This window comes from Amphibalanus amphitrite, unplaced genomic scaffold, assembly GCF_019059575.1.
Source record: "Amphibalanus amphitrite isolate SeventyFive unplaced genomic scaffold, NRLGWU_Aamphi_draft 000516F_arrow, whole genome shotgun sequence".
Lineage (NCBI taxonomy): Eukaryota > Metazoa > Arthropoda > Thecostraca > Balanomorpha > Balanidae > Amphibalanus > Amphibalanus amphitrite.
Window position 1 is genome coordinate 145,929 of NW_024882010.1, and position 25,340 is coordinate 171,268.

The following is a 25,340-nucleotide window of genomic DNA, read 5'->3' on the forward strand; positions in this document are numbered from 1 at the left end:
GTACTTACCTACGTGGTGATCCTTTCGATTTGTTGACAAGCAATTTAAGGACAATGTAAGCAAGAATAAAATGGATACAAGTTACTAGCTTCGTATGTTGACAAATCAAGTAAAAAAGTAATTTTAACCCAAAACTATATCGCTTCCTTCTTCAAAGTCGTCGAAATCTTTTCTTAAACACTACTAAGCTTTGCCGAGTGCCGAGCTTGTCAACCTATCCCATAAAGACCGCGTCCCCGCCGCATCTATCCGCCCTGGCCGGCTGCGGCCCGCCCCTGTCTCGGCTCTGCACAAAACGGCTCCGTGCCGGCTCAGGGTGACGGATGTGCTCTGTCCCTGCTCCACAGAGGCGGCGTTAACAAATGGCGCAGGAGCGGGGCGTCATCCGTCATCGCGGCCCGACCGACAGCGCTGTCACGCCGCACAGGACAGCCGGACAGCGCGCCCCGGAGACGGCTGGACATCGGCCAGCGAACAGAGGAGGGCCAGGGGATACAGCGGGGGTGGGAGCAACTACATACATCAGGGGTTTGAGCTCAGAATAAGTGAAAGTATCTGGAAAGAGGATGATACATGCTAAAGGGATATTTCCATGACATATTTGATCATATTTGAGAACAACCTCATGATGCAACGATTGTCAGCCACCAACGATAAATTAAGCATTTTATTAACTAAAAACTAATCCTCATATGTGCTCTAACGGTAGAGTAAAATCGAAATATATAAAATCCTGTGTGTTTGTCCGTTTCTTGGCGGGTGTGTGTGCGCATAATCTAGTCCTGAACAGAAACACTCCAAGTTTTTTTTTTTGTTCAATGTTCCTTATCACATTCATACGCTATTTGTTCCAATAAATTACCTTTCCTTTGAATCATAGCATCGTATAAGCTAATTAAAATGCATTGGGTTCAGCTGTAATCTCCATTAATTATTCACGTTGCACTGCTGCCCAACGGGTGATAGTAATCAGATTTGCAGCACTGTTTGGAAACCGGGGACAGCAATGCGTCCAATGGCGCTGGTTCGAATGTGAGCTTTTTCGTTTGTATAATGAAGTTATGATTCGAGGTTTATGTTTCGATTCTTTGAGCATGAAGCTGCATAGCTCATTCACTTTTCACACACCATATCCTACCGCTCACCACCCTCTGACCACCAACGCCATAGGCGCCATACTCACAGACGACCTTGAGCTGGACCGGGTAGGCGATGAGCGGCTGAGTGGAGATCTGACACTCGTACGTGCCGGAGTCCGACTCCTGCGCGAACTTGATCATCAGCGTCCAGTCGTTCCGAGCCGCGTCGCGCGCTACCTGGAACCGCGCGTCGTTGGTGTATGTGTCCGTGCCGGCGGTCAGAATGTGCAGGTCACGAGCCCGGATCCACGAGACCTGTCGAGGGGAGAGAACTGGTCAGGTCAGAGCGGGTCAGGTCGAATCAGACGGACTGGAAGGGGCTGGTCGGGCTAGGTCGGGTCACGATCGACATGGACAACCATGAATCTCCGACATTTTAATCTGAAGATGATATTCTTTTAAGACCTGTGGTTCTCACGATGGATTGTCTGCGACTACATGCAAAACTGTCCGGGAACTCGGGTTTGTTTTTCAGTAAAAACAGTTCTAACGAATAGTGTTTTTAACCATAGCGTAATAAATAACTTATTTATTACACTATGTTTTAACTATTGAACACAAGCCTTCGGTTATAAAGCTCAACGTTACATTACTGACCACTGGATGCATCGTTGAGCAACTAGGAAACCAAACAGCACATTATCGATCGTCACTGTCAGGAATGTGCAGCCACAAATGTTTTAGAAGTTGTACGTGTACATACAAGCATATGGCAGCGTGCGTTACATGCTTACTACTTGGTGGTACTTGGTAGTTTAGCCATACCCTATATCACAGTTATGCATTTCAGCACCTTTGTTATCCATCATACATCATCTGAAGTGCACTTTGTGTCATCGTTGCACTTTCCGTCTTTCAATGCACTGCTATTATCGACGGAACTGGGACATTTGAACACGACATTGTTACATTGGGGCCATAACGGAATGTCGTTTGGTTTATTTTCCTATATTAACATTAATCCAGCTCGGTATCATACGCAAATAAAATGCAATGTTAAAAAAGGAACGTAGAACCATAGGTCAGCTCTGACACCGCATTGGTCACCATGGTCAAATGCAGCATTCTGACTGACATGACAGCAGCATGTTTTATCGTGGTAGCTAAGTGTGTCGCGACGGGTACCTATGGCGGCTATTTGTTGTCACGAGTCACCCCCAAGTGCCAGTCACCTGGCACTAGATGCAGCCTGGTGTTTCATGAAGCGTGGTGGCTATTTTTATCGTGGTAGCTAAGTGTATCACGACGGGTACCTATGGCGGCTATCGTCACGAGTCACCCCTATAGTGCCAGCCACGAGATGCAGCCTGGCGTTTCATGAAGCAAACATGGCGCCAGGAGCCAGCAGGTAGATAGCTCATCGGGAGTATAGGTCTGTGTCACTGGCTGGATGACACAAATTCCCAATCCATCAAACGGTGTGTTTACATACCTATTTTACAGCGTTGCGCTTACAACTGTTTAAAATTTAGCGATTGAATATTTCAACACTCCTACTACTAAATATCATTCCGGTCATAGTTTCGATGTTTAAAAAATACATCACATTCAAGTAAGGACGGCTTCCACACCTGTCTGGGAATACACAACAAAGCTTTACCCTTCTAATGTAGGGCTCCTCCACCGGAAGGTCGCGGGGGTCCGGACCCCCCCCCCCCCCTCAATAATTACACTTCCGTAATGCAGTGTTATGTATAAGAGTGTGCATTTTTGGATTCTACTCCTCCCCCAATCCTGAAACCCTGGTGGAGCCCTTGGTCTAATGAGCTGTACCTAATACAACTACTTTGATAATTTTGCTCTATTTAGTTAGTCGGTCGTTGCACTAGGACCCGCCATATAGGTTAAATACCTCAATGGGAAGCAGGTGACCTTCTAAGACGATAAGACATCTCAGCAGCTGGGGTCACCCGTTTGAATATTCGGCATATTTGGATGTGATCAATGGACTTAGCGGAGCTGTTGTGGAGGGCTATTTTGAGTCGGTGCCTGACACATGCGGCTTACGGAAAAGTGCCGGATATTTCACTCGAGCAGTCCTTGGCTCGGAGGCAGCCATTTAATAATGGCAACACTTGCCTTCATCGTCAGGAGTGCTTTCATTAGCGTTAACGAGCGCGCTGTTTGCTGCCAGTCTGCTTAACTGGAGCCAGAGTGCGATAGCATCGCCGGAATGGCGTCAAACGACAGGACAAACAACTGAACTCGCTGCGTTACCCTGGAGCACTGGATGTAGACGGGTGACGAGCCCTGCCAATCATTCCAGACGGGCACGTAAAACAGCTGGCTAGACTAGAATACTAGACGTCAATATTACCTACAATAAGCTGAGGTCACTGGTAGATTCATTTACAGTTAGATACAGAACATTATTTACAGATAACATTAATTTACAGTATTTACAGTTATCCCTGTAGTGCCCTCATGTATAATATTGTTATTATTTAGGTACTCTTCCCTTCAACTGGCCATGATCACTTTTAAGAAAGCTCCTGCTCCTCCTTGCCTCCTGCCCATCCTCTTTGATGCCTGACATTGTTCGACTATCATCCCATTAATCACCTACACATAACGTTGCCTTACTCCTAAGTCCTAAGTCGAACTTGATGACAGCCTGCATTCCATTTCATTAGCTGGTGTTTCTCAGTGCGGGCATTAATTCCATTCAGCTCAAATTGACATCAGTTCGGCTCTCACGGATCTTGCATAATTGAACATCATGTCCGCACTGTCTCGCCAAAAGCGGCAGCATATAGCTCAAACTCATCGGATTCCGCAAATTCCCTGCATGTTCTTAGTTTCAATTATGTAACGTAATGCTTCCGAGTCTTATCACAGACACATGAAACCGCCTCTGTTGCGACACAAACATTCATCGGGAGGATTACAGCTTGAGCTGTCCAATAGTCCAATCCAATAATTTGTCCACCCAATAGTTAATATCCAATATCCAACAGCGCCATCTGCTTTGAATAAATGTCAATTCAAACGATACCAAAATGGTAAGGACTTGCTATCCGATAATACTAGATATAGAAAACTCCTCACAAGATGGGTAGAATGCATCCCGTTCCTTCCTCACACCAGCAGGCCAAGTACAACTCACGTTGTGACACGCAAGACCAAACCCATTTCTTTGTTATTGGTTTCCTCCCCGTCACATGTTACCTAAACGCTTACTTTGCGTGAATATAATTAATCAATTCAACTCATGTAGTCTTCATCATATGCGGAGAGTGGTCTACTCAAAACTTTTATATTCTTTTGTTTCTAACTTATTAATGTATGGTTCTTATGGTGTTGAGAAATGATTCGTGAAAAATATGAACATCCAAAAAGTTTTGGGGTCTGTTTTCTATGAAAGTGAATTTCGGCTAAATCTCATAGTAGTGCAAATGAGGGCAGCGATGCCTCGTTAGTTGTATTCCACCGTTTTTTTTCGACACAGCGTCACCATTGTACCTGAGGTGCGGTCCGTTCTGTCTGAGAAATCCGAGATCTCGAGTCCGAGCGGTCCGAGAAATCCCCCCATAAATCCCGTATTGCAGCGGGCTTGGCCGTAAATCGGCTCTGCACGACATGGGTCCGACCCCGCGACGCTGCAGTACAAAACGATAAGACTTTAAAATCTGCTGGAAACGTTAGTCAAACATTCGCACATTAGAAATTAGGATAACATTTTGCACTTTCCATCCGAATAAAACCTAGAATTTGTACTTTGGTTCGTTTGCAGACATCGTTACCCAGTCGGGAGAGAGAGGATGTCCCCTCACAAATTTTCAATATTGTAGGTACGGAATATGTTCATAGGAGATGTTGGAGCTGAGTTGAGTACATAGAGAGGAGTTGAACCACACATAGGTACCTACATACACAGAGAAACATGTGCCTGAACTTGAGCTTCTGATTCGTTGGTTCTGATTCGTGACGTTTGGCACGAAGCGGCATTTCCAGGTTCGCATACCGTTTTGTTGTTGAGCCGCTTCACTTTGCAGTGAAGGTGCGCCGTTTTACCGACCAGTGCAGTGACGTTTCTGGGTGTGGTCGTGTCAAAATGAGGCGATTGGAATGCTTGCTGAAGCCACCCATCTGAAAGGAAGGCACACACATATATTCAGGTATGTACACTTAGAATCGGATGATCGTGATCACGGGTCTGCGTTTTGACGTCATTTGCGGCGGCTTCGCGATTAGCTACGCCTCCTGCGCTTGATCAATGATACGATGAACTGAGTATCGAACACGCTTCGCAAAATACGCGATGTAAGGTGTTAAAATAATGGATAAATGACGGTTTGATGGCAGCGGCAGTTGCTCAACCATGCTGAGAAATGTTAAATGTCATGACATCGTTTATCATGCGGGTACTCTGAAGCCGTGTTCCTGAATCTCTTTGCGCAGAAGTTCAAAGTGCCTTCACTTAATGCCAACTGGTCTAGTTCGAGGTTCTCAATATGCATATGCTCCTGAGACCTGGCCACCCTTGCCTTTTAAGTTTCTATGAACATATCGACAAGTGCTTTCATATGCAAACACTTGAGCGATCTGTTCTGCCAACAGAGCTGAATGTTTAATTCTCAGAGTGCATCCACCGGTCAAAGTGCCATTCATCGAACTATGAGCGTGATGTTTTATCGACCGGCGCGCTCCAAATAGCCGCAAGTCGAGCAAATGTATGCTTAATAGCTTATTATGCATTTGACTGCCATTATACATCGAATGTCAGCTCGTTACATGGAGAGGGACTGAAAATTATGAAGCCTTAATTGGGTAGGGTTCATTTTCTGCCACCTTAGCTTTTTATGAGCTATAAGAAGTCCAACGAACAAAAAAAGTTATACATACATGCTAATGTGGACAGCATATGTAAATCAATGTTACAGAGCTGAAATATCACTGTCATTCCCTTCCCTTCCACCCCTAGTTGGACACTCAATTTTCAGGATCTCTTTCATTTCCGTAACTCACACCCTCATAAAAGGAAATGAAATAAAATGGCTTGTCACGGGGAGGTATATGGTTTTTCAACGCAAACAAGCACTATTTTTTCCCAAGTATCGAAATACAAAAATGTACCAATTGTCACATTCTTTATTTCTGAGCTCGTTTGAAAGGTACCACTGATCGAACTAGCTTCTTGTGTTCGTATCCGTTTGGCTTATATCAAGAGAGGCTACATAAATCGACCTGCTCTGTCATTAGTTTACACCCAGATTTTATAGTACCTTCGTTCAGAAACCTTTCACAGAAGCACGCACAAACCGCGTGCAGCTCACAGCCCAAAGCGACAGACGTTCGTGACCGTCCCAAATCACTGTCTATGGCCGTAGCGTCGCCGGCGCACCGTCCAGCATTAGCCGCCGTTAATACAGGCCGTAGCCGAAATAGTTGGCCGCCAATTGATGCCAATGGAACGTGCCGTTATAGCGCCGAGGCCAGTAATGGGCAGAGCTCCCAATCCACGGAGCGCTTCCTGAACTTCCAAAGGTCAGCCGACAATGACGGGGGAAGTTTGGCGCGCTTTGACCACGCTCCCGGTGAAAAGTGGAGAAATGGGCGCGAATTCGGGTCTAGCGTGACGGCTGGCACCTTTGTCGGAAGTCAACCAGCAATCACGGCTTCATTTTGAAACTCCAAATATGATTTGTATTTGTTTATTATTCATCATTCGACAAGGCCCGGCGAAACACGCAGAAGAGCCACATGATATTACGGTTGAGGGTAATGAAGAGGAAGTTCAGATCTATATTATAAATCCTAAAAAGTCCGCCGCCGTCGGGGTAACTCCCAAAATGGCTTATTACGGCGCCGTCGATTGACGCAGGAGGGTGAAATTTTTGCCACTCGTGGGTCGCGTCATTCAACAGGTCGTATTAAATTTTGGGCACGATGCGGCCGGGGGTGCGCCCGTGGCGCGTGCTCACGTGGTGTGCCATAGGGTTTACACTAGAATCGGCAACAGGCTATTGCTCGGGAACGGTAAGGGCTACGGGGATGAAATTTTCGCTGTAAGTCGGACGCGTGCACTCAATTGTCGTATTAAATTTTCGAGGGTGTGGGTTCAGCGGTGTGCACGTGGTGCGGCCGAGACCGGCGCCGAGCAGAAAGCATGTGCTTTAGGCTCAGTTGTTCGCTTGCAAAACTGAGTGAAAAGCATCAGAGCCGGCAGGTCATTGACCTTTGACAACGAAGGCCGACACAAGGCACCGCTCGCCAAGAGGATTCGCCAGTAAATACAATAAATTTGTTCTTGCAATATCTCAGCCGTTTCTGGGCCGATTTAGCTGAAACTTGGATTGTCGGTGGCAGTGTAGGGTAGGGTATGGTAGGGTAGGGTAGGGTAGTGTAGGGGTAGGGTAGTGTAGGGGTAGGGGTAGGGTAGGGTAGGGTAGGGGTAGGGTAGGGTAGGGAAGGGTAGGGTAGGGTAGGGTAGGGTAGGATAGGGTAGGGTAGGGGATTGTAGGGTAGGGTAGGGTAGGGGATTGTAGGGTAGGGTAGGGTAGGGGATTGTAGGGTAGGGTAGGGTAGGGTAGGGTAGAGTAGGGTAGGGTAGGGTAGTGTAGGGCTAGGGGTAGGGTAGGGTAGGATAGGGTAGTGTAAGGTTAGGGTAGGGTAGGTTAGGGTAGGGTAGGGTAGGGTAGGGTAGGGGATTGTAGGGTAGGGTAGGGTAGGGTAGGGGATTGTAGGGTAGCGTAGGGTAGGGTAGAGTAGGGTAGGGGTAGGGTAGTGTAGTGTAGGGGTAGGGTAGGGTAGTGTAGGGGTAGGGTAGGGTAGTGTAGGGGTAGGGTAGGGTAGGGTAGGGTAGGGTAGGGTAGGGTAGGGTAGGGTAGGGTAGGGGATTGTAGGGTAGGGTAGGGTAGGTTAGGTTAGGGTAGGGTAGTGTAGGGGTAGGGTAGGGTAGTGTAGGGTAGGTTAGGGTAGGGTAGGGTAGGGTAGTGTAGGGGTAGGGTAGGGTATGGTAGGGTAGTGTAGGGGTAGGGTAGGGTAGTGTAGGGTAGGTTAGGGTAGGGTAGGGTAGTGTAGGGGTATGGTAGGGTAGGGTAGGGTAGGGTAGTGTAGGGTAGGGTAGGGTAGGGTAGGGTAGGGGTAGGGTTAAGTTCAAAAAGGGCCTAACATATAAAACACTTGAACACCCCGCACCTATCACCAACCCTTACAGTTTAATTAAAAACAGCTACCCAAATCTATCCAAATAATACATCTAAAAATACAAGTCAATCACCCAAACTAATGCACCCGTAACATAACATAAATCAAAACATACAGTTATCGCGTAAACCTGTACCTCTAGTAAGATATAAATTGGGATTTCGGGAACGGTAGTGACAACAAGTTCACAAATGCTTTGCTGTTCCAGTAGTACAGCAGAAGACAATAAAATTTATACGCTCGCTCGCATTGCAACAGGCTCGTGGATTATTTGGCGTAGCAATTGGTTGACCAAGAAAAACTTTTATAATTGATGCGTTTATTTCCATTAATCACCCCGGCCGCTCCAAATAGCTAACTTTGCATCCATTATGTTTATCAAAATATTAATTACCCTTGATTCGACTAATATCCAAGTTTGGCAATTATAAATGATATAATGTCAATGTTTGTGGCCAATCTCTTGTGTTCCGCGCAGGTTAGCCGCTTATCATCTCGCTCTAAGTTGCGAATGAATTATGGTGATTTGATTGCATGAATGATCGCCAATAAATGACAAAACATAATGTGCTACACCAAGTCCAACAAATCGTTAAACGTGGGCAGTCAGACCATTTAGGACCGCCGTCTATCAGCAGCCCCACCGTCACTAAATCTCCCAAAACATCCAGAGCAGCGGCTACTCATTCTGGACGAAAACCATTGATGACAGGCACTTCTCGGCAAGTGAGAAAAAAGGTCCCAATTTAAACTAAATCACAACTCAAGAAAGCCGTTTGGCGGCATGATCTCACATCGCTCCAATCATATCTCCAGCCTCGGATCGCCTCCCCAGATAGCCTCAATCGGCCGCTGTGGTAGCCCCGTCTGCAGCACCGGGCTGTCTCACACATAAACCAGCCTCGGACGCCGGATGACCGTCTGCGGCAGCGCTGACTGGTCCTCAGACGTTCCGAGCACCCGCTGGTCGCTGGCTGCTGTGGGACGCCAATGGGCGCCAGCCCCGCGCGGCGGCCTGGCGGGGGCCATTCAGCGGAGAGGGGTGGGACTGGCGACAGGAGAGGCAACGCGGATCGCCCAGCGAGTCACATTGCTTCATTTCTTTAGCGCAGTGAGCCGCGAACTGTTCAGCGCCGGCGGTGGTGGGCGCTAACTGCTAACGACAGCCGGTGGCCCGTTTACGGTTGCTTATTGCGCGTTAACGCTTCCGTAATGACCCACGCAGCACCTAGCGGCACCCATCGTCCTGGCGCGCCGTTGTGTCAAGTGCTAACATTGTTTCTAGAACCACTTCTAATCACTATCTTGACAGACATTTTTTTATTACCTAGATATGGTTCGAAATAAATGAATAATTACACCAAAATTTAACCATTGGTTCGAATGAAGTCTGATTATTCTCTGACAATGTAAGAACGTCGCTTTCATAATTGCATGTAAAAGCCTTACAATACAATACAATAGTTACACATCAGCTCATTACCTATTGGATGCCTCACTGCAAATCTACCTTCTCTTAATTTTTATTAAGAATAACAAATGATTCTGAAACAGATACCTATTGGTAAGAGACACTTATAATGGAAAGGAGGCAAAATCAGTTTCCACACTGAGAGCTTTTTTGATTCCTTTTAAGCATATTAGGGGAATTGGTCTAAAACAACACCCTGATCATTTCTCCGAATATACCCCAAATACACTTTCTTTGAATATCGCTCTGAAATTCTTCTAATATACCCTACACTGAAAACCTTTTTGATTCCTTTTAAGCATATTAGGGGCTTTGGTCTAAAACAGCACCCTGATCATTTCTTCGAATATACTCAAACTATACCCTTGTTCTTTAAGTAGCTCCCTTGAATTCTTCTAATATACCCTAATAAGTACCGAAGAGGAAAGGAATATGATTCCTGTTCTATTCCCTGCCATACCCACAGTACACTCCTTTTAATCTACCAAAATACCCTTACATCGAAACCTCTAGTATTCCTTCTAAGCGTATAAGGGGAATATTTTGCAAACTATACTCGCATTATACCACTTAACACTCCCGTATTATTCTGTGATTTCCATCACTGATCTCAATGTATTCTTGCATTAGACCCCACATAAACCCAGAAGGGAAAATTATAATGCCCTAGGTATATTCGTCGTAGAACTTGCTCAGAAACTGTCTCATTACTCTCAGCTCCCTCGTCCGATTTCCCTTTATATATCGTAACACATCCAAAACTCACAGACATTTGGTCTTTTATTATTATTCATGTTTTACATTGGTACGACAATAGCATGGACATAGCTTCACCGCTTCTCTTCCGATAAGACGCAACTTGGGATAAGTAAATCTGAGATCATCATGAATGGATGTTTGATATCTATTTCGGTTATAAAACACGAAAATCAACGGTGGTTTCAGCAACGCAAAAATGGCGTGTATGTTAAATAACTGTTCATTACCAAAGAGATGTCATTAGAGCATTGCATATCCTGTAACAATTGCTGACTTTCACCAAGCAGCTTACACGACACATTTTTACAAGACAAAACTTATATGCCGGACCCTGTAAAAGGGATAATAGGACCAGATACTGCGCACTGCTCGGGTCCGGGCGCTGACCGTAAAATAGTCATGCAGATCTACACCGGGTGCGGGCAAACACGCCCACCAAGGGTCTCTCGGGTGAATTTTCCGGTTTCCGGCACGCCGCAAAGTCGTTGTCGTGCAGGTTTAGTCTTTTCTGGGTTCCACAGCTGTGCTTTCGATGTCCTCCACGACGTCCTTTGCTCGAATGATCAATGAACACACTACACACCCGCTATCACCCGCGCTGAGCACAACCGTCCTTAACTCCACTGCACGCTCAAACTCAACTGGCGCGCTCAAACCCTTTGAAAATTGGCGCGCTTTCGGTCCAGCTGTCTGATCACGTGTCATGTACGTCACTGCCGGCACTGGACTGCAGTATGCTGATTGGGTGGCAATTGCGAATCACCTGGCTCAAACACACTTGCGCCGCGACTGGTTATAGCTGCCCATACCGCGCGTCAAAACAAGCTTATAGCTGCCTGTTATGTCGTCGCACCGCCCACACGCACTCAGCGAAGACAGCACCGCGTTTGGTGCTGTATTAGTGGTCAGCAACACGTCCAGGAAGCGACTGCCCGTCCTCCCCGCCCGCCCGGCCGGCCAGTCCCGGCCCGCCGACCGGTCACCGCCGGAGGCGCCGAGCGGCACAGGTACGGTATCTGACAGTAGCGGCAGAGACTGTACACTAGGGTATATTAGAAGAATTCAAGGGAGGTATGTAAAGAATGAGGGTATAGTTTGGGTATGTTCGAAGAAAATGATCAGGGTGTTGTTTTAGACCAAAACCCCTGATATGCTTAAAAGGAATCATTTGAGGAATCATTTGAGTATCTTAAGGGCATTCCGCCAGGAAAACGGCAGAGTTAGGTATAGGAGCATGACACACCATGATCAAAGGGAATAGAGAATCGTTTTGGTTGTGAGTGCATTTAACTACTTATGCGTTCTTCACATTGCTCTCCAGCTGATAAAAGCTCAGAGCATTTTTTTAGATCAAATAACTATACAGTAGGTACCCATTCAAATCCTTGGCTTAGAGACAGGAGCTTATGGCAACAGAGGGCTAGCGATAGGGGCGGAGCTTACGTAAAGTGATCTTTATGTAATCTCCCACCCACCCCGCCCCCTCTGCATCGGGAAGCACCTAGGCCAGGCTCTCTTTTGACAGATGATGTGATCTCGGGGACCGATGGGCAATAACCTTATCAGTCATAGCCCCCGGGGCTGCCATCTGGCCAGATTTGGTAGCGCTAGTTGCCAGCGAGACCCATCACGGTACATTTATGATGTAACATAGTAGGATCCAGTGAGACGCGATAAGCTTCAGAGAAGCTCAATTGCCCAGGACTACCTCAACAAGAAGGAGAGTGTGATTCTGCGATATGAACTCAATCTCAATCTGCCAGGGCTGCCAGAATGGATAATAATGAATGAATATGTATAGTATTGTATAATGCACTAATAGGCTAATAGGCGCCTACAATATTTATGGAAAGTTCATTGGATATGAATATTGCTCAACTGATCCAGTACCCGAAGGTTGTTTTGATATCTGAATCGTATTCTGCCATGTCAACCCAAGCGTCCAAGCAAGCCTTCACCCACAGAACCCCATCCTATAACCTACCCGACCTGCACTGCTGTCTGGCCATCAGAAGTCACGACGCTAGGGACGGTGTGTGCCGATCGGCTTAACCTGGCTCGAGGTGACTCACAATACTGTCAACTGAGCCACTATTGACCGTCTACACATTAACTGGGGTAAAACCAAACACCCCGACCTAGCGGAAAGAAGCCTTTTACCAAGCGCCAATACAAAACAACCATCTCCGTTCCGTGCTTCTATCCTCAGGATACTGAAATCCTTCTCCTCCACGCCGCAACCCCCTTCCGGGCTGGACAGGCAACTTTATCTCATGCGGGCTGCTCCCTTGGAGCGGCACCGCTGCTCCCGAGGGAGCGCACCCCGTAGCCGGGTGCAGTGAGTGCCTTGGGGCTGGGTGGCCTGTCCTCTGGACGGGCTCAGCCCCGGCGACTCACTAGGGTGCCTGCCCAGACCAATGTCTCCCCCTAATTCCTATCATCCTTCCGGCTCTGCAATGGTCTTGACGACCGAAAGGGCCTAACCCAACAAAACAAACAAACAAACAAATACAAAACAACCTAACATTTGGCGCCGGAAACGAGACAGCAGCTGATCTGTGAAATTCGCCAGTTGACGCTGAATTCACAGCTCGTCCGAGCTCCACCAAATCGCCTAATCTATCCGCCGGGTAGGCTGCCATTTTGTCGCTGCGTCAGTCAGCGTGTCAATCAGTGTGTCAGCTCACCAGTCGGCCGGACCGTTCGCGGCCCGTCAGTCGAAATCGTTTGGCCGATCGCAGCACAATCGACCATGACAGTTCGCCCTGCCGTCAGCGTCTCCGATTGACGTGGGAGCCGACATCGCTCCGCTCCGCGCCGGTGAAACTCAACGTATTCCGCAGATGAGCATATTAACGTTCCACGGAAAGTTTGACTGCGACACGACGGAGGTGCTTCTCGGGATCGGCTGCAACGTCAGCGCTGTCGCAATGCTGCAGTTGGAACCAGATCACATCAATTAGGGTTTATGTAATTTCAATGTAGGCACTTCTGATGTCCTAGTGTCAGTGCATAATATGCAGTGGCTTTACAGTTTACACGATCCCCGCGGCTCAGCGCGGGATCTTTGAGGGTATTGTTTCATTGCGACCCAACTGTAACTCTCAGTAAATCCCGGGTGGTCGCGTATTGTCTCGTTTCACCAAAGCTTGGCACTTGCATCATGTGCTCTTCATAAAAAACAGCAGTTGTTTGCGACACTCTTGTAGCTTTTGCTGATTCCGTGATTGCATATAGTTTGGAAGGACGTGAAGAGTGCCAGACTGACCTCTCCCTTCCCTTACTGAGGGAATGTTTATGAACGCTGCACAGAACTCGACGTCTGAGAAAAGCAAGATGACGAGGATGGCAGGAGAACAGAACATTGGACTAGCTTCAGGGTTCAGACATTGCCTGGCATCCCTCACCACTCGAAGGCTGACTAGGAAGTCGCGCTACGTTATGGTGGGTGGTAATCGATGGCCATTGATACGTGATCAGGGGTTGCTGGTCAGTGTTCGGTGGTCGATTGTCAGTGGTTGCAGGTTAATTATCAATGTCATTGGTTTGCTGGTCGCGATCAGTGGTCTATTGTCGGTTGCTGCAGCTGGGCGGTGATCTATATGGTATGTGATTTTCAGCAAATTCTTGTAAGTGACCGGTTGGTGAGCGATGGTGGGTAATTTGTCCAACAGTCACTGGTTACATGTCGATAATTGGCTGGGTAAAGCATGAATGGCCAACAGTGGACAAAGAAGGCGGATCGGCCTATTTGAATGGTTCATTGTTGATTGCGATCGTCACCAGAACTACCAAAAAGAATCATCAACCTCCTTATTCGCAAATATTTGATCCCAACAAACACTGAAACTCAAGATCTAGTTAGCCAGCAAATTAATCCACTCCGCCGCTTGTTCTTTAGCTCTTGCTGCGCGGCAGACCCATCGGAGTGACCCGACTGGCCGTCTGGCGGGTTGCGTGGTTGCCCGTAACCCGTGGTTAGCAGCACCATCAGTGGGTCCATTGGCTGACCCTTTCGGCGGTCAGGCTGCCGCCGGCAAGGCAAATGCCCGCCAGTGGTCGGCGAGGCCCACTATTGACAGCCGCCGGGTCAACATCGATCGGCTCTGGAGGAACACGCAGGCGGAACTGCTCACCCATCACACAAAGGAGTTATGGTCGGACGTGCTCCAGAGAGAAATGAACATGGTCGTAGGTCATGAGCCAGTTAAGAGAGCCGACGGAGTGGCGCAATTTTATTTGTTATAACCAACAAGCAATGATCAATTCCTCATAAGAAACCAACCAATGTATATGAGCATGTGTGGAGGCACGATTATGGATTGCAATATTTGGAATGCCATATCAGACGCACTTATTTGATACAGTGGGTCTCCGGCTCGCTGGGAGGATATATCACATAGGCGGTGCTTTTACCGACAGTGCGTAAGGTTTGAGCCTAGTTTGTATGCCGGTGAGACGATTTAATTTCGTCCGTATCTGTGTACTCGGCTAGCGAATATAATCCAACCACTTCCTAGCTCGCACTAAAGCTCATCTGGCAACAGCTTGGATCAACTTACGAAATATATTTCGGTAAGATATGGGAATTGAAAATAAATGTCGTGTTTGTACGGAAAGTTTACAGATGCCTTTCTGACTAGTGACTAGCTATTGTAATTAACCACTGTTGGCACTTCTGATAGCCTGGATTTGCTAATATGACAACGCATAACAATTTTATCAAGGCGTCAACATTGAATACTATTTAAAGGACGCGGACAAGACTAAACCATGATCATCAGCACCTGAGCATCAAGTGTCGCATTAGAGAGAATGATTCAAAGCCTATCGACTGAGCTTTATCGTTACGGTATCAGGACCACCTGACCACAACCACCTGTTGCGGCTAAAATTCACCTATAGTACCACAATCTCAGCAATACCATCACTCCTGCCAAGGACTCATTGCAGCGTAATCTATTGAACGAGATCCGGTTGATGGATGCGCGCTGGAGCGACTGCTAGTGCTACATTCCCTGCACGGCGCCGCGCCGGTTGGCCATACATTTATGGAGGAGGGCGGACCTCGGCGACGACCGGGACGGCTCGCCAGTGACCTCGGCCGTCAGATGGGGTCATTTCGGGCCGCTCTGATGTGCTGCAGTCGGCCCCGGAGGCGACAGAGCGGTTCACAGACGGATATGCGGATGTATCGATTCAGCCCTCGGTAAGCCGGCACCGAAAATACAGCTGGCGGAGGCGCGGCTGAGATACTGTTAGCGGTGGATGTGACTAAGGAATGGAAAAAATTCAATGATTAGGCAAACGTTAGTATTCGAGCCATGTTGGATTGGTAGATCGATCGAACCTCAAGCAACTAAGAGCATGCTCATACAAATAAATGCATTTGAAAGGACACATAATATACGGACGCCGATTCTTTCATATCATTTTCTATCGAGTGTCTTTCATTTGATGTTCAGCCTTCCCTCCAATAGGCCGAGATCGCCCGATCGATACAGTCCGTCGTTGCGCCATCGCCACTGAAAGTATGATTTACTATTTATGTAATATGACAACAGATCATCCGAGCCAGCCACTTTGCCGCGTAGACTGAGTGACGGTGCTCCTGCCACCTCATGTGTTAAACATACGATAATGCATCCATGACCTAGTGAAGTCCCCCGGTCTCAAAGATGCAATACATAATTCATTCCGAAGGCTAAGATAAGCCAGCAGACGACAAGATACATCCCACACACCCCTCATGTGTAGTGCTCGAAGAGGTCAGAGGCCTTACAAAGTTAAAGCTCATTTCCGTCCTGAGTTTCTACAGCGGGAGGAGCCGCAGACTGATAAAATTTGCATGTGGTATCATGACGCCCCTCAGAGAGTAGGATCATCACTTTAACAGTTTCGGAATTTCGTTGGCACTCGCGGTCGTTTGTATTCGGCGGCCATAGCGGTCTCACGAAGATGTGCTGCTGGACATTTCCTGGGCCCTGATATGTCCGGACAGAGAACACGCTGCATACGAAGCACGCCAAATAAGGTCTGGACGCGACGGAGCAGCGAATGAAAGAAAGCAAACGTTATGCTGGAGCTCATGCAACAGGCAACCGCACTTGCACCAGGGCTAGCTTACTACAGAGTTAACAATTATGAAAGAGAAAAATCCAATAAAAATGCATCACGCTTCGTTGATTGCTAGTTGGTTGTATGCAAAGCAGCCAATCGCAAACTTGCTTATGAAAACATTATATAATATATGCGATATGATGTATGTGCATATCTAAATATTACAGAAAATCTGTTTGTTCAATTTTACGCGTAGCAGCTTTAAGGTATTTGCCATTAAAAATTGGACTGGATATACAAGTTGCTGTGTCCTATATGTCAGCTAACTACATAGCATTCGAAGGTAATGTACATTTTAAAACGCATATTATGTCATATTTTTCGATTTATCGATAAATTTTCTAGATACCCACGCATTTTATTAACAAAAATTGTTTACAAGAGCATTCTAAGTCATAAAACTGAAACCTATTACTTAGTTTGAGCGATGACTTGACTATGAAAACAAATAAAAAAGAGAATCGTCAAAAGTTTAGACTAATCAAAGCCTTCCCAAACCTTCCCGGTTTGCGTCTTCGAGTACTAGTGAGCAAGACAACTTTGCTAAACCAGCTTCAAAAATCAAAGGATCACAATTAATTTCAACACCCTCTCCATAATAGCTGCCAACTTTGGTGTGGTTCAAATTGAAACTGCCAAATAATTTTCCCGTTAGGTGGTATTTCACCCAGAAATCTGGCCCGCGCCAGATATTTTCACCTCCCAGCACCCAACTCCCCTTACCAAGCCGGTTCTAACATCTGCTGGGGGTCTGGGCCAGACATGGCCAACGCTGGCCAACGTCTGTTCGACCACTGCCGACCCCCGCAGCAGCCGCGGACCCGTCCTCCGATTTATCGTTCAGTCGCTGGCCCGACAGCGACACGCTATTTGTCTCTGAACTGGATCGATATTCGTTCAGGCAAAATGAGATAGGCAAATTGAGAGATACAAACGGAAGCTCGCAGACGCTTTCGGTGGGAGTGAGTGCTATTTTCGCCATGAGATTGCGCTGTGATGGCTATTTGCGAATACACCGTGCGATGCTGCTTCCGATGTGAAGGCGATATTGGTCAATGGTTATTCAGTTGCGCCACATGAATGCACAAAATTAAACCAAAGACGCAAAAAGATTCCATGAAATTCAACAGGCTATTCAGATCTCTTTCCAATATTTCAGAAATACTTTATTCCTCTAAGTGATATCGAAAACAACAGCAGCGAAAATATTTTGCTTCTCCGCTATTGCTTTTTAACCAACTCCACCAAATATTGGTTAAAAGCATCCAGCCACACAGAGTAGTGACATCTTGTTGAATCACACAGCCCGTCATTCTGCGTTTCCTGGATGCCACGTCCAAACAGGGTCATATACCCCGCCTTCGCGCAAAAAAAGTCGCAGTTAGGCGCTAAGTCTAAACTTCTATTCCGTTACTTGCGAGCACAAAAAAAACACACGATGCCTGCCAGTTGATGCAGTTTGGTACTCAACATTTAAACATAAAAGTGGCACAAATAATCATTATTCTCCCACAAAATTATAGCTCAATCAAGCAACTTTTTTCGACACCCTTATTTGGCTTAAGTACTTCATAAATGTATCGTATGGAATTTTCATGTGTTTTTTAATTCGCAACCAATGCAATTTTATCCTTTTAGATGGAAGTGTTTTCGAAAAGGCCCACTTACTCCCGTCGTCAAACAAAACCCAAACCTATCCACTCAACCGTAATATTGTCCATCACTTTCATGGCGTCACATGTTCTGATGACGTCACAAAAGCTTGGCCTGACCGCATATTGGGCAATTTAGGCCAATACTTAATCCATGGCCAGTCTCGTAAAACACACTCGCCGGATCATAATCTAAGCAGGCAATCTGGGCGGATTTACTGTTCCCATAGGCGGGGCGCGTCAGTTTGGGACCGTTCGGACGGTCGCCAGTTTCAGCGGGAGTTGATACCGCGAGCTTTTCCGCAAGCCGCCGGCTCTAGTTTATGCGAAATGGCCGGCTTATCACAACGTAATAATCAGACGCCTGAATGAGAATTTAGAAGGAGGATAGTTTGCCCAGTTTTGAAGCGCCGAAATTGTGAAGAATAATCATGAGTGAGCAAGGCAAGTGTACATATATTGTAGGCCAGAGGCGACTCATGAGCACTCATATTGTATTGACCCAACTGGTACCGCATTTGGATATAAAACGTTCTCAACACACATATCCATCATATCGGAATATTCAGTGGCGCGGGAACTTCTTCCAGACTGGGGGGGGGGGGGGGAGCTGCACCATAATATAGAGATCAACCTATATACCCCCAAATGTAGTTTTCTCACCGGTTTTAGGCCAATTATTTTTCACACCTTGAACTTTAAAAAAAACACTTGCAAAAAAGTGAGGTGTTCCGTCTCAGCTGAGTGAAGAAACTACCGTTTTGGAAGCCTGGAATAAAGGTTTTAATATGCCAAATGAGGTGCCGAGCCAGTGAAAGAGGTGAATTTTTCACTTATCATGCTTTCTTCCTTTGTGACCCACAACCCTTAATTTGGGGAGGACAGGCTGCCCCAACGGTTCCTGGCCTTACATAAAAAAGTTGTGGGGCATTGCCCCCACGGCCCTAGAGTTGTGGGGGACAAGCTGCCCCCACTGCCCCCCGGTTCCCGCGCCTATGCATATGAATCTATGAAATTGTCGGTAGATTTCCTATTTCGATTCCTCCAGTTGGAGGGGCTCAAATATATTACGAATACGAGCCCCCCCCTGCCAAAAAGTTGGAGGGGCTCAGCAGTCAGCCCCTGCTAGCCCCCCCCCCCTCTGGTTCCCGCGCCACTGGGGATATTACTTACAAAAAGCCGAGCGTGAATAAAGTACTTGTGTGCTATCAAAAACATCTCCAACTCGATTCAGCCGTAGTTTTACCGTGGCAGGCACATAAATTAGTTATTTGTTTTAACTATGGCAAACGATTGGTCACGTCACCCAACCCGATGACAAAGCCGTTGAGTGTCCCATTATCATGCGTGAGCCTCTCCATATTTTATGGGTCTATCTAGCTCTACCTATTCCTTTCCCAGTCATTATTTACTAATTTACCATGCTGGTTCTCATAGAAGAACACTTGTAGAGAACATTGTCCTTTCCGCAGTTGAGTGTTGTCTTCTAAAGTTTACGCATCATTCATCTGCATAGTCTTATTACAGGCTTATCCCATGTAAATTACCCATTTAAGCCAAAGTTTTCGGCATGCTTCATCATAAATAATAATGTATTTTATATGTAGGGTGAGTGTCACAACAAAGCAAACAGCCGATGTCACAGAAGATGCGCACAAGCTTGAAGAGATAAGGAATAACATCTTGGTTCTCTATCCAAGCAATGCTGTGAATCAGACAACGGTCCTTCCGCCGCTGCTATTTGGAAGAAGAGAATCATAACATGCAAGAGTGGCGTATTAGGTCTGTAAAATCGGAATTTATTGTTTTCAGATGTTATGGCGCCAAATATCTGAGAAGCTCATGGCACGTGGCCGCTTGCATTATGACTAAAAATGCAATAAACCTCAGACCTCGCTTGTAATTTCTTTCAAGGTGCCTCGCCAGTTGAGCGTTTACAGACAATAAATGTCATGTGCACCGAATGGCAGTAGCATTATTTGCAATAGCTGTCATTTTGACAGCTGTAAGGTGACCTGGACGAATTCTTCAGTTTGTGTATTTGGTACCTATGGCATTAATGATGTGTGTATGGTTCATTTAAGTTATAACAGACAAAACATTTCTTGAAATGCCTGTAAACGGTGAAAATGCGACCTTTCACCTGACTCGTGACGTCATCAGTTGGACCGAGGTAAATGAAATTGAGTCACAAGGTAATTCCCCGGCGCAGTGGTGCTATCGAAAGCCGTTTGAATTTTGAAAATCGGCCGGTAAATTTCCGAGATCTTAGGGGGGCCGAAGCGCCCCCCTTCCCATACGGGTGGTAGGGTCCCCCGATAGCCCTACGGGGCACGGGTTAAAAAGAATAACTACGCGTAAGGAGTATACCCTTACTCTAGCTGTAGCCAAGAGCTCATCAGTCACATAAATTCTCGCCGGTTTATATTTATTACATACCATACATGACAATGCATAGTCATGCAAATCCACTATCCGATTTCCCAAGCAGTGGCATTTACTCAAAATGACTTGGCGGAAAGAACGAATGCGTTGAAGTGCTGATAAATTACACAGATTTGCTTAGATATTTTGTTTTCTTTCGATAATGAATGCAGGTGGTTAAGTTTTCATTGCATTTTTTCTTCCATCGGTTTATGTTGTATGTGTAAAGACGGATAATTTTGTGAAAATATGTCTCTATACCGACTTGTTTGGATGTGTGTCTCTGCAATTCAATTACTCATTCAGCATTAGTCCGACTCTCCGTCGCATAGCCCCCGCTCACCTCAGCCCAAGAGATAGCGTTTACAGGTTAGGATTGGAATAGAGGGGTTATAGGGAAAGAAGTCGACTGGGTCGGGGCTGCCGCAGACTGGTCTACTTTGCTCCTGTACCGCCGCGCACACATCTTTTATACGAAAAGTGTTTGTCTTTTTCAAACAGCCTGCGGTTATGACCGCGACGGGCTTTTTCAGCGCCGGCTGTGGTGGTCTGGTCAATGTCCACGTCACGTGTACGACGGCGTCCTGCCGCCAGCCATACGTTTTTACCCCCTCCCTCCGCGACACAGAGTTTTTAGCTCTTCGGCGAGCCATGTGTATGCATCGGGATGCCGACGCAGGCTGCTGGCGGCCCTGAAGCGGGTGGCGACGAGGGCGGACCGGCGTCGCGAGGTTTTTGTCTCAGCATGTAGCGTTGTCGTCATGCTGACGCTGGCGCTGGCTGGTGGCTTGTTATGACGACGAGGGCGAGCTGGCGGCGTCGCGTACTTTTCCAGTTTTTTTTTTCCAGCTGACATAATTTTTAGGCGATCCGACGTAAAAGGGAGAGGCTTGATAGCAATATATCAGCTCGATCTTATTTGATTTAATGTACTGAAAAGGTGTTGATTGAATCACAAACTAATTTAATCAAACTAATTATCGGGAAGGCGTTATGGCAAAACTCTCCATGAAATGTGCGTCTCATGATACCAAAATAGCACATTATTGCCATGATCAGAATGTTATTTGCTATGCAATGCATACATTCCCCGTTGGTTCGATAGATCCCAGCTCATTAGCATCGTCCTTCAAATGCCAGACATGGCGCGGGGTCTGTTAAATCGCCCAGCGTTTGTTTAGGGCACACAGCGGGCCTGGGCAGTGTCACTCCGTTAGCTCTGGCCTATTCGGGGCACCGACGTCACTCACCCGCTCCAATTAACCCATCCAAGATTGACAGCGCAAATGCGGGAGTTTTCGATCAAACAGGTCTCGGGTGTGCGCCCCCGGACGCGTGCCGTCTCCCAGGGCGGTCAGCCAGCCCCGTGTGCCAATCCGTCCAACGGAGAGACGGCGGACAGTGGCACGTGCGGCGCCCCGCGCACCCCTGCTGCACGGTTTGACCGATTGCCCAATACCCGGGGATGACAGCTCATCGCTGGAAAGGCTGCAGCTGCAGAATAATTACAATTCATCAACGAAATTTAACGCGTAAGTGTGAAACAGAATCAGCTAAACTAGAAAACAATTCGTGATTAGACAAGGAATATGTAATATGTAAAAGAGCACTATCATAACAAAAAAACGGAAAAATCACAATTAAAATGGCAAGTAGGTCAAAAACGTTAACATAGCTTCCCTGAATATGCGACTGAGACCAGCTGCTTCAAAACGATTCTTATGGGCATGACATAAGTTGAGTCGAACCTTCGATTGCATGTGATTTTGCACGTGAGGCGCGCGTAATTCTTAGTAGACACATTGTAAGAATCGTGTTGTAATTGAGATGTTCGTGTTGAATTTATTTTTTGTTCGATGTAATTGGTTGTGAAAGATCGATTATTTTGTATCACAGTGTCTAGAGTCGACACAAGCTGAGGGTGATCTAAAATGTGACCAAAATATAATCATCCCGTGAATTATCCGTCAAATATTTGAAAAGATTCGCGGTTTTAAGCCCAATCACGATTCTTGTACTTTCATTAACTTCATGACGCTTATAAATGTTTGTTTTACCATGTGGCATGAATAAAAGAGGCATTTCTAATCCACGTCTACGGACTCAATCCATAGCCGTTGATCTTTGCCAAAACGATAACAATACCTTCCTCAGCATGGCATGCATTGGAGGGTGACCGAACATATCAAGATAGATCAGGATTACATCACAGCGTCCCGGGCCGATCCATCGCAGGGGTTACCCGCGGTCTGGCAGCCACCCGGCAGCAAATCGACACCGAGTGGGATCACTGATCGACGAGCTTGTTTACATGGCAGGGAACCGGGCAGAGCGGGTTATCGGAGGACAGCACACCATCGCCCGGTCACCACAGACGCGGTCATCAACATCTATCATTGGTGGAATGGTGATATAAAAACTCCGTGCTGCCGGGATTGTTGCTGTTTTTGTTGCCGTATACCACTAAAAAGGACATATTTTAATATAGGTAAATGATACCCTCTAAACTTATTTGTGAGAACCCAGCGGTTGAATTCAAAAACATCTTCCTTTGATCTTTGATTTCACGGCGAATGCCGTTATCTCAGCCACAAGTTCTTTGCACTCTTATGTTTGCACCCTAGGTTGTAACGATTGGATTGTATCCTCATGTTTGCTATGATGTTTCCAGAATTTGAATATTTTCAAGTGTCGGCACAAGCCGCTTGATTTGACTTAAAGAAAATAGCCACACCTCACTTCAATGCAAGAGAAGTGTGGTTCTGTTATACTTGCAACAAAACTTAAAACCACAATGGACGGTACAAGATCCATCGCATTTATTGAAGAAGTAATAAAGGTTTGTGCTCGCTCGGTATGAATTTCGGCCGCCTAGCTACAAGCGGAAGATGACTTCGCTGAGGCAATAGGCTGGCTTCCAAGAACATGGACGATATTAAGCTTTGCCGCGAGGTGAGAATATTCGGCGCCAGACACGTTATATGGAGAGAATGCAGCCCTGAATAGTGCGCTATGTGAGCGAATTTTGCCTTTACAGCCAGAGGGCTGTAAGAAGTTAATTAAAATGGGCAGGAACGGATGCACGGCTAAATTTAGCAAGGCTTGCCGTCAGAAGGCAGCGTAGTTAGTTCACTGGTCATGAGGACCACCGAAGGAGCTACAGCATCTTCTGGTGGCATTTCACTGGCTTCTGCAGCCGCCGTAATACCTTGATGAAGCAGCATCACTCCTCTTGTGACCGTGGAGACGGATTATAACGATTGACGGCCCCTTGGGAAGCCTGCACGTCCTTCATCACGCCGGTACTTTGGACCTCATGAGTTGTGGATGATATTTCTGTAGACTTCGTACCGACCCCATGGATACTGAAGCTGCACCTGACAATACTATTGCAAAATGATATGCATTTCGATGCTAAACGTGCGCTCATTATGGGCTAATGGTGGAAAAATTACAGTGAATTCTGATCAAAATCCACTGATGGTACGACACCTCGCAGATCAATACCTTTATGCCGTGCAGATAACCCTGTCACTAAAAACATCCAAAGGATCCTATATAAAAGCACACCAATAAATATCATATAATTCCAATGCAATAAACCAAAGGACTATTCAGTGTTCAGTGCTTTACCCATCCAGAGCTGCTGCCTGCGCGCTGTATTTGTTAAGTTTGTTTAATAGGGTTAGGCCTTCTCTGTCTAACCAACCCTTTTCAGGTCCGAAAGGATGATAGGAATGGGGGGAGACATTGGTCTGGGCAGCCAGTAGCCACCCCGGTGCGCCGCCGAGCCGGGACTAAAGCCCGTCACTGAATACTGGCCAACAAACCCCGCAAACAAACACCTCACCGCACGTCAGTCTGCTTCTGTCGGGTTAAGATCCAGTCCGGATCGGCGTGGTGAAGGATTTGACTGTCCTGAGGATGGAAAATGACGGAACTGTAATCTGCGCAGTATGTCCCTTACCCTCGGGCGATCCGGCCAGGGCAGTGGCGGTGAGGGTCAGCATCAGTTCCAGAGGCTTCATCTCGGTCACCGGATAGGCATGCCCTCGGGCTCGCACACAAGCAGACACGCACACTGCAACACGCGCGGGGTCACTGCCGGCGCGGTCGGCGGCACAGCACTGACAGTGCGGCGAGGCTGAGCCGGACTGGACCCGCCGCCGCCGGCCGCGCACCGACGAAGGCGGGCTGTGCCCGGCGGACCGGGCAGCGAGGTTAGGTGACGTCACGCATATACATACAGGAAGACATTCGTATTTTCATGCAGGTGTCGCAAAAATTGTACATTTATCACCTACGGAGTGCGCATGCAAGTCGCGGTTTGTGGGGAGCATGCTTCCGAGCAATTAGATTCGTTTTCCTTTCTAAATAATCACAGTCAATTTTTGTATTGTCCTGACGTTCACAGCGGCTTCTTTATTCCTGATATGATGTCAGCCTGGATGACTGTGCTGTGCGTTCCAGCTAACATAACTAAGCAGGATTTGAGCATTAGGTAAGCAAGGCTAAGCAAGAACAAAATATAAAATGAAAGTCCAACACAGCCCGTCACCAGAAGATATGACCGAGGTGTATTTGTATTTGACCGAGGTAAAAACGACAGCCGGCACACAAGAGCCG

General features: G+C 46.9%; 1 protein-coding gene across 1 annotated transcript in view; it reads right to left on the reverse strand.

Moving 5' to 3' along the window:
- The window catches only part of LOC122393122 (zwei Ig domain protein zig-8-like), a 35,373-nt gene extending 10,484 nt beyond the window's left edge, over positions 1–24,889 (reverse strand). The window contains exons 1-3 of the mRNA XM_043388792.1: positions 24,682–24,889; positions 5,104–5,228; positions 1,184–1,394 (exon numbers count right to left, since the gene is read on the reverse strand). Coding sequence (XP_043244727.1) covers positions 1,184–1,394; positions 5,104–5,228; positions 24,682–24,742 — 397 coding nt within the window. The 5' untranslated portion in view covers positions 24,743–24,889. The remainder of the gene's footprint in view (positions 1–1,183; positions 1,395–5,103; positions 5,229–24,681) is intronic.
- Positions 24,890–25,340: the final 451 nt, after the last annotated feature.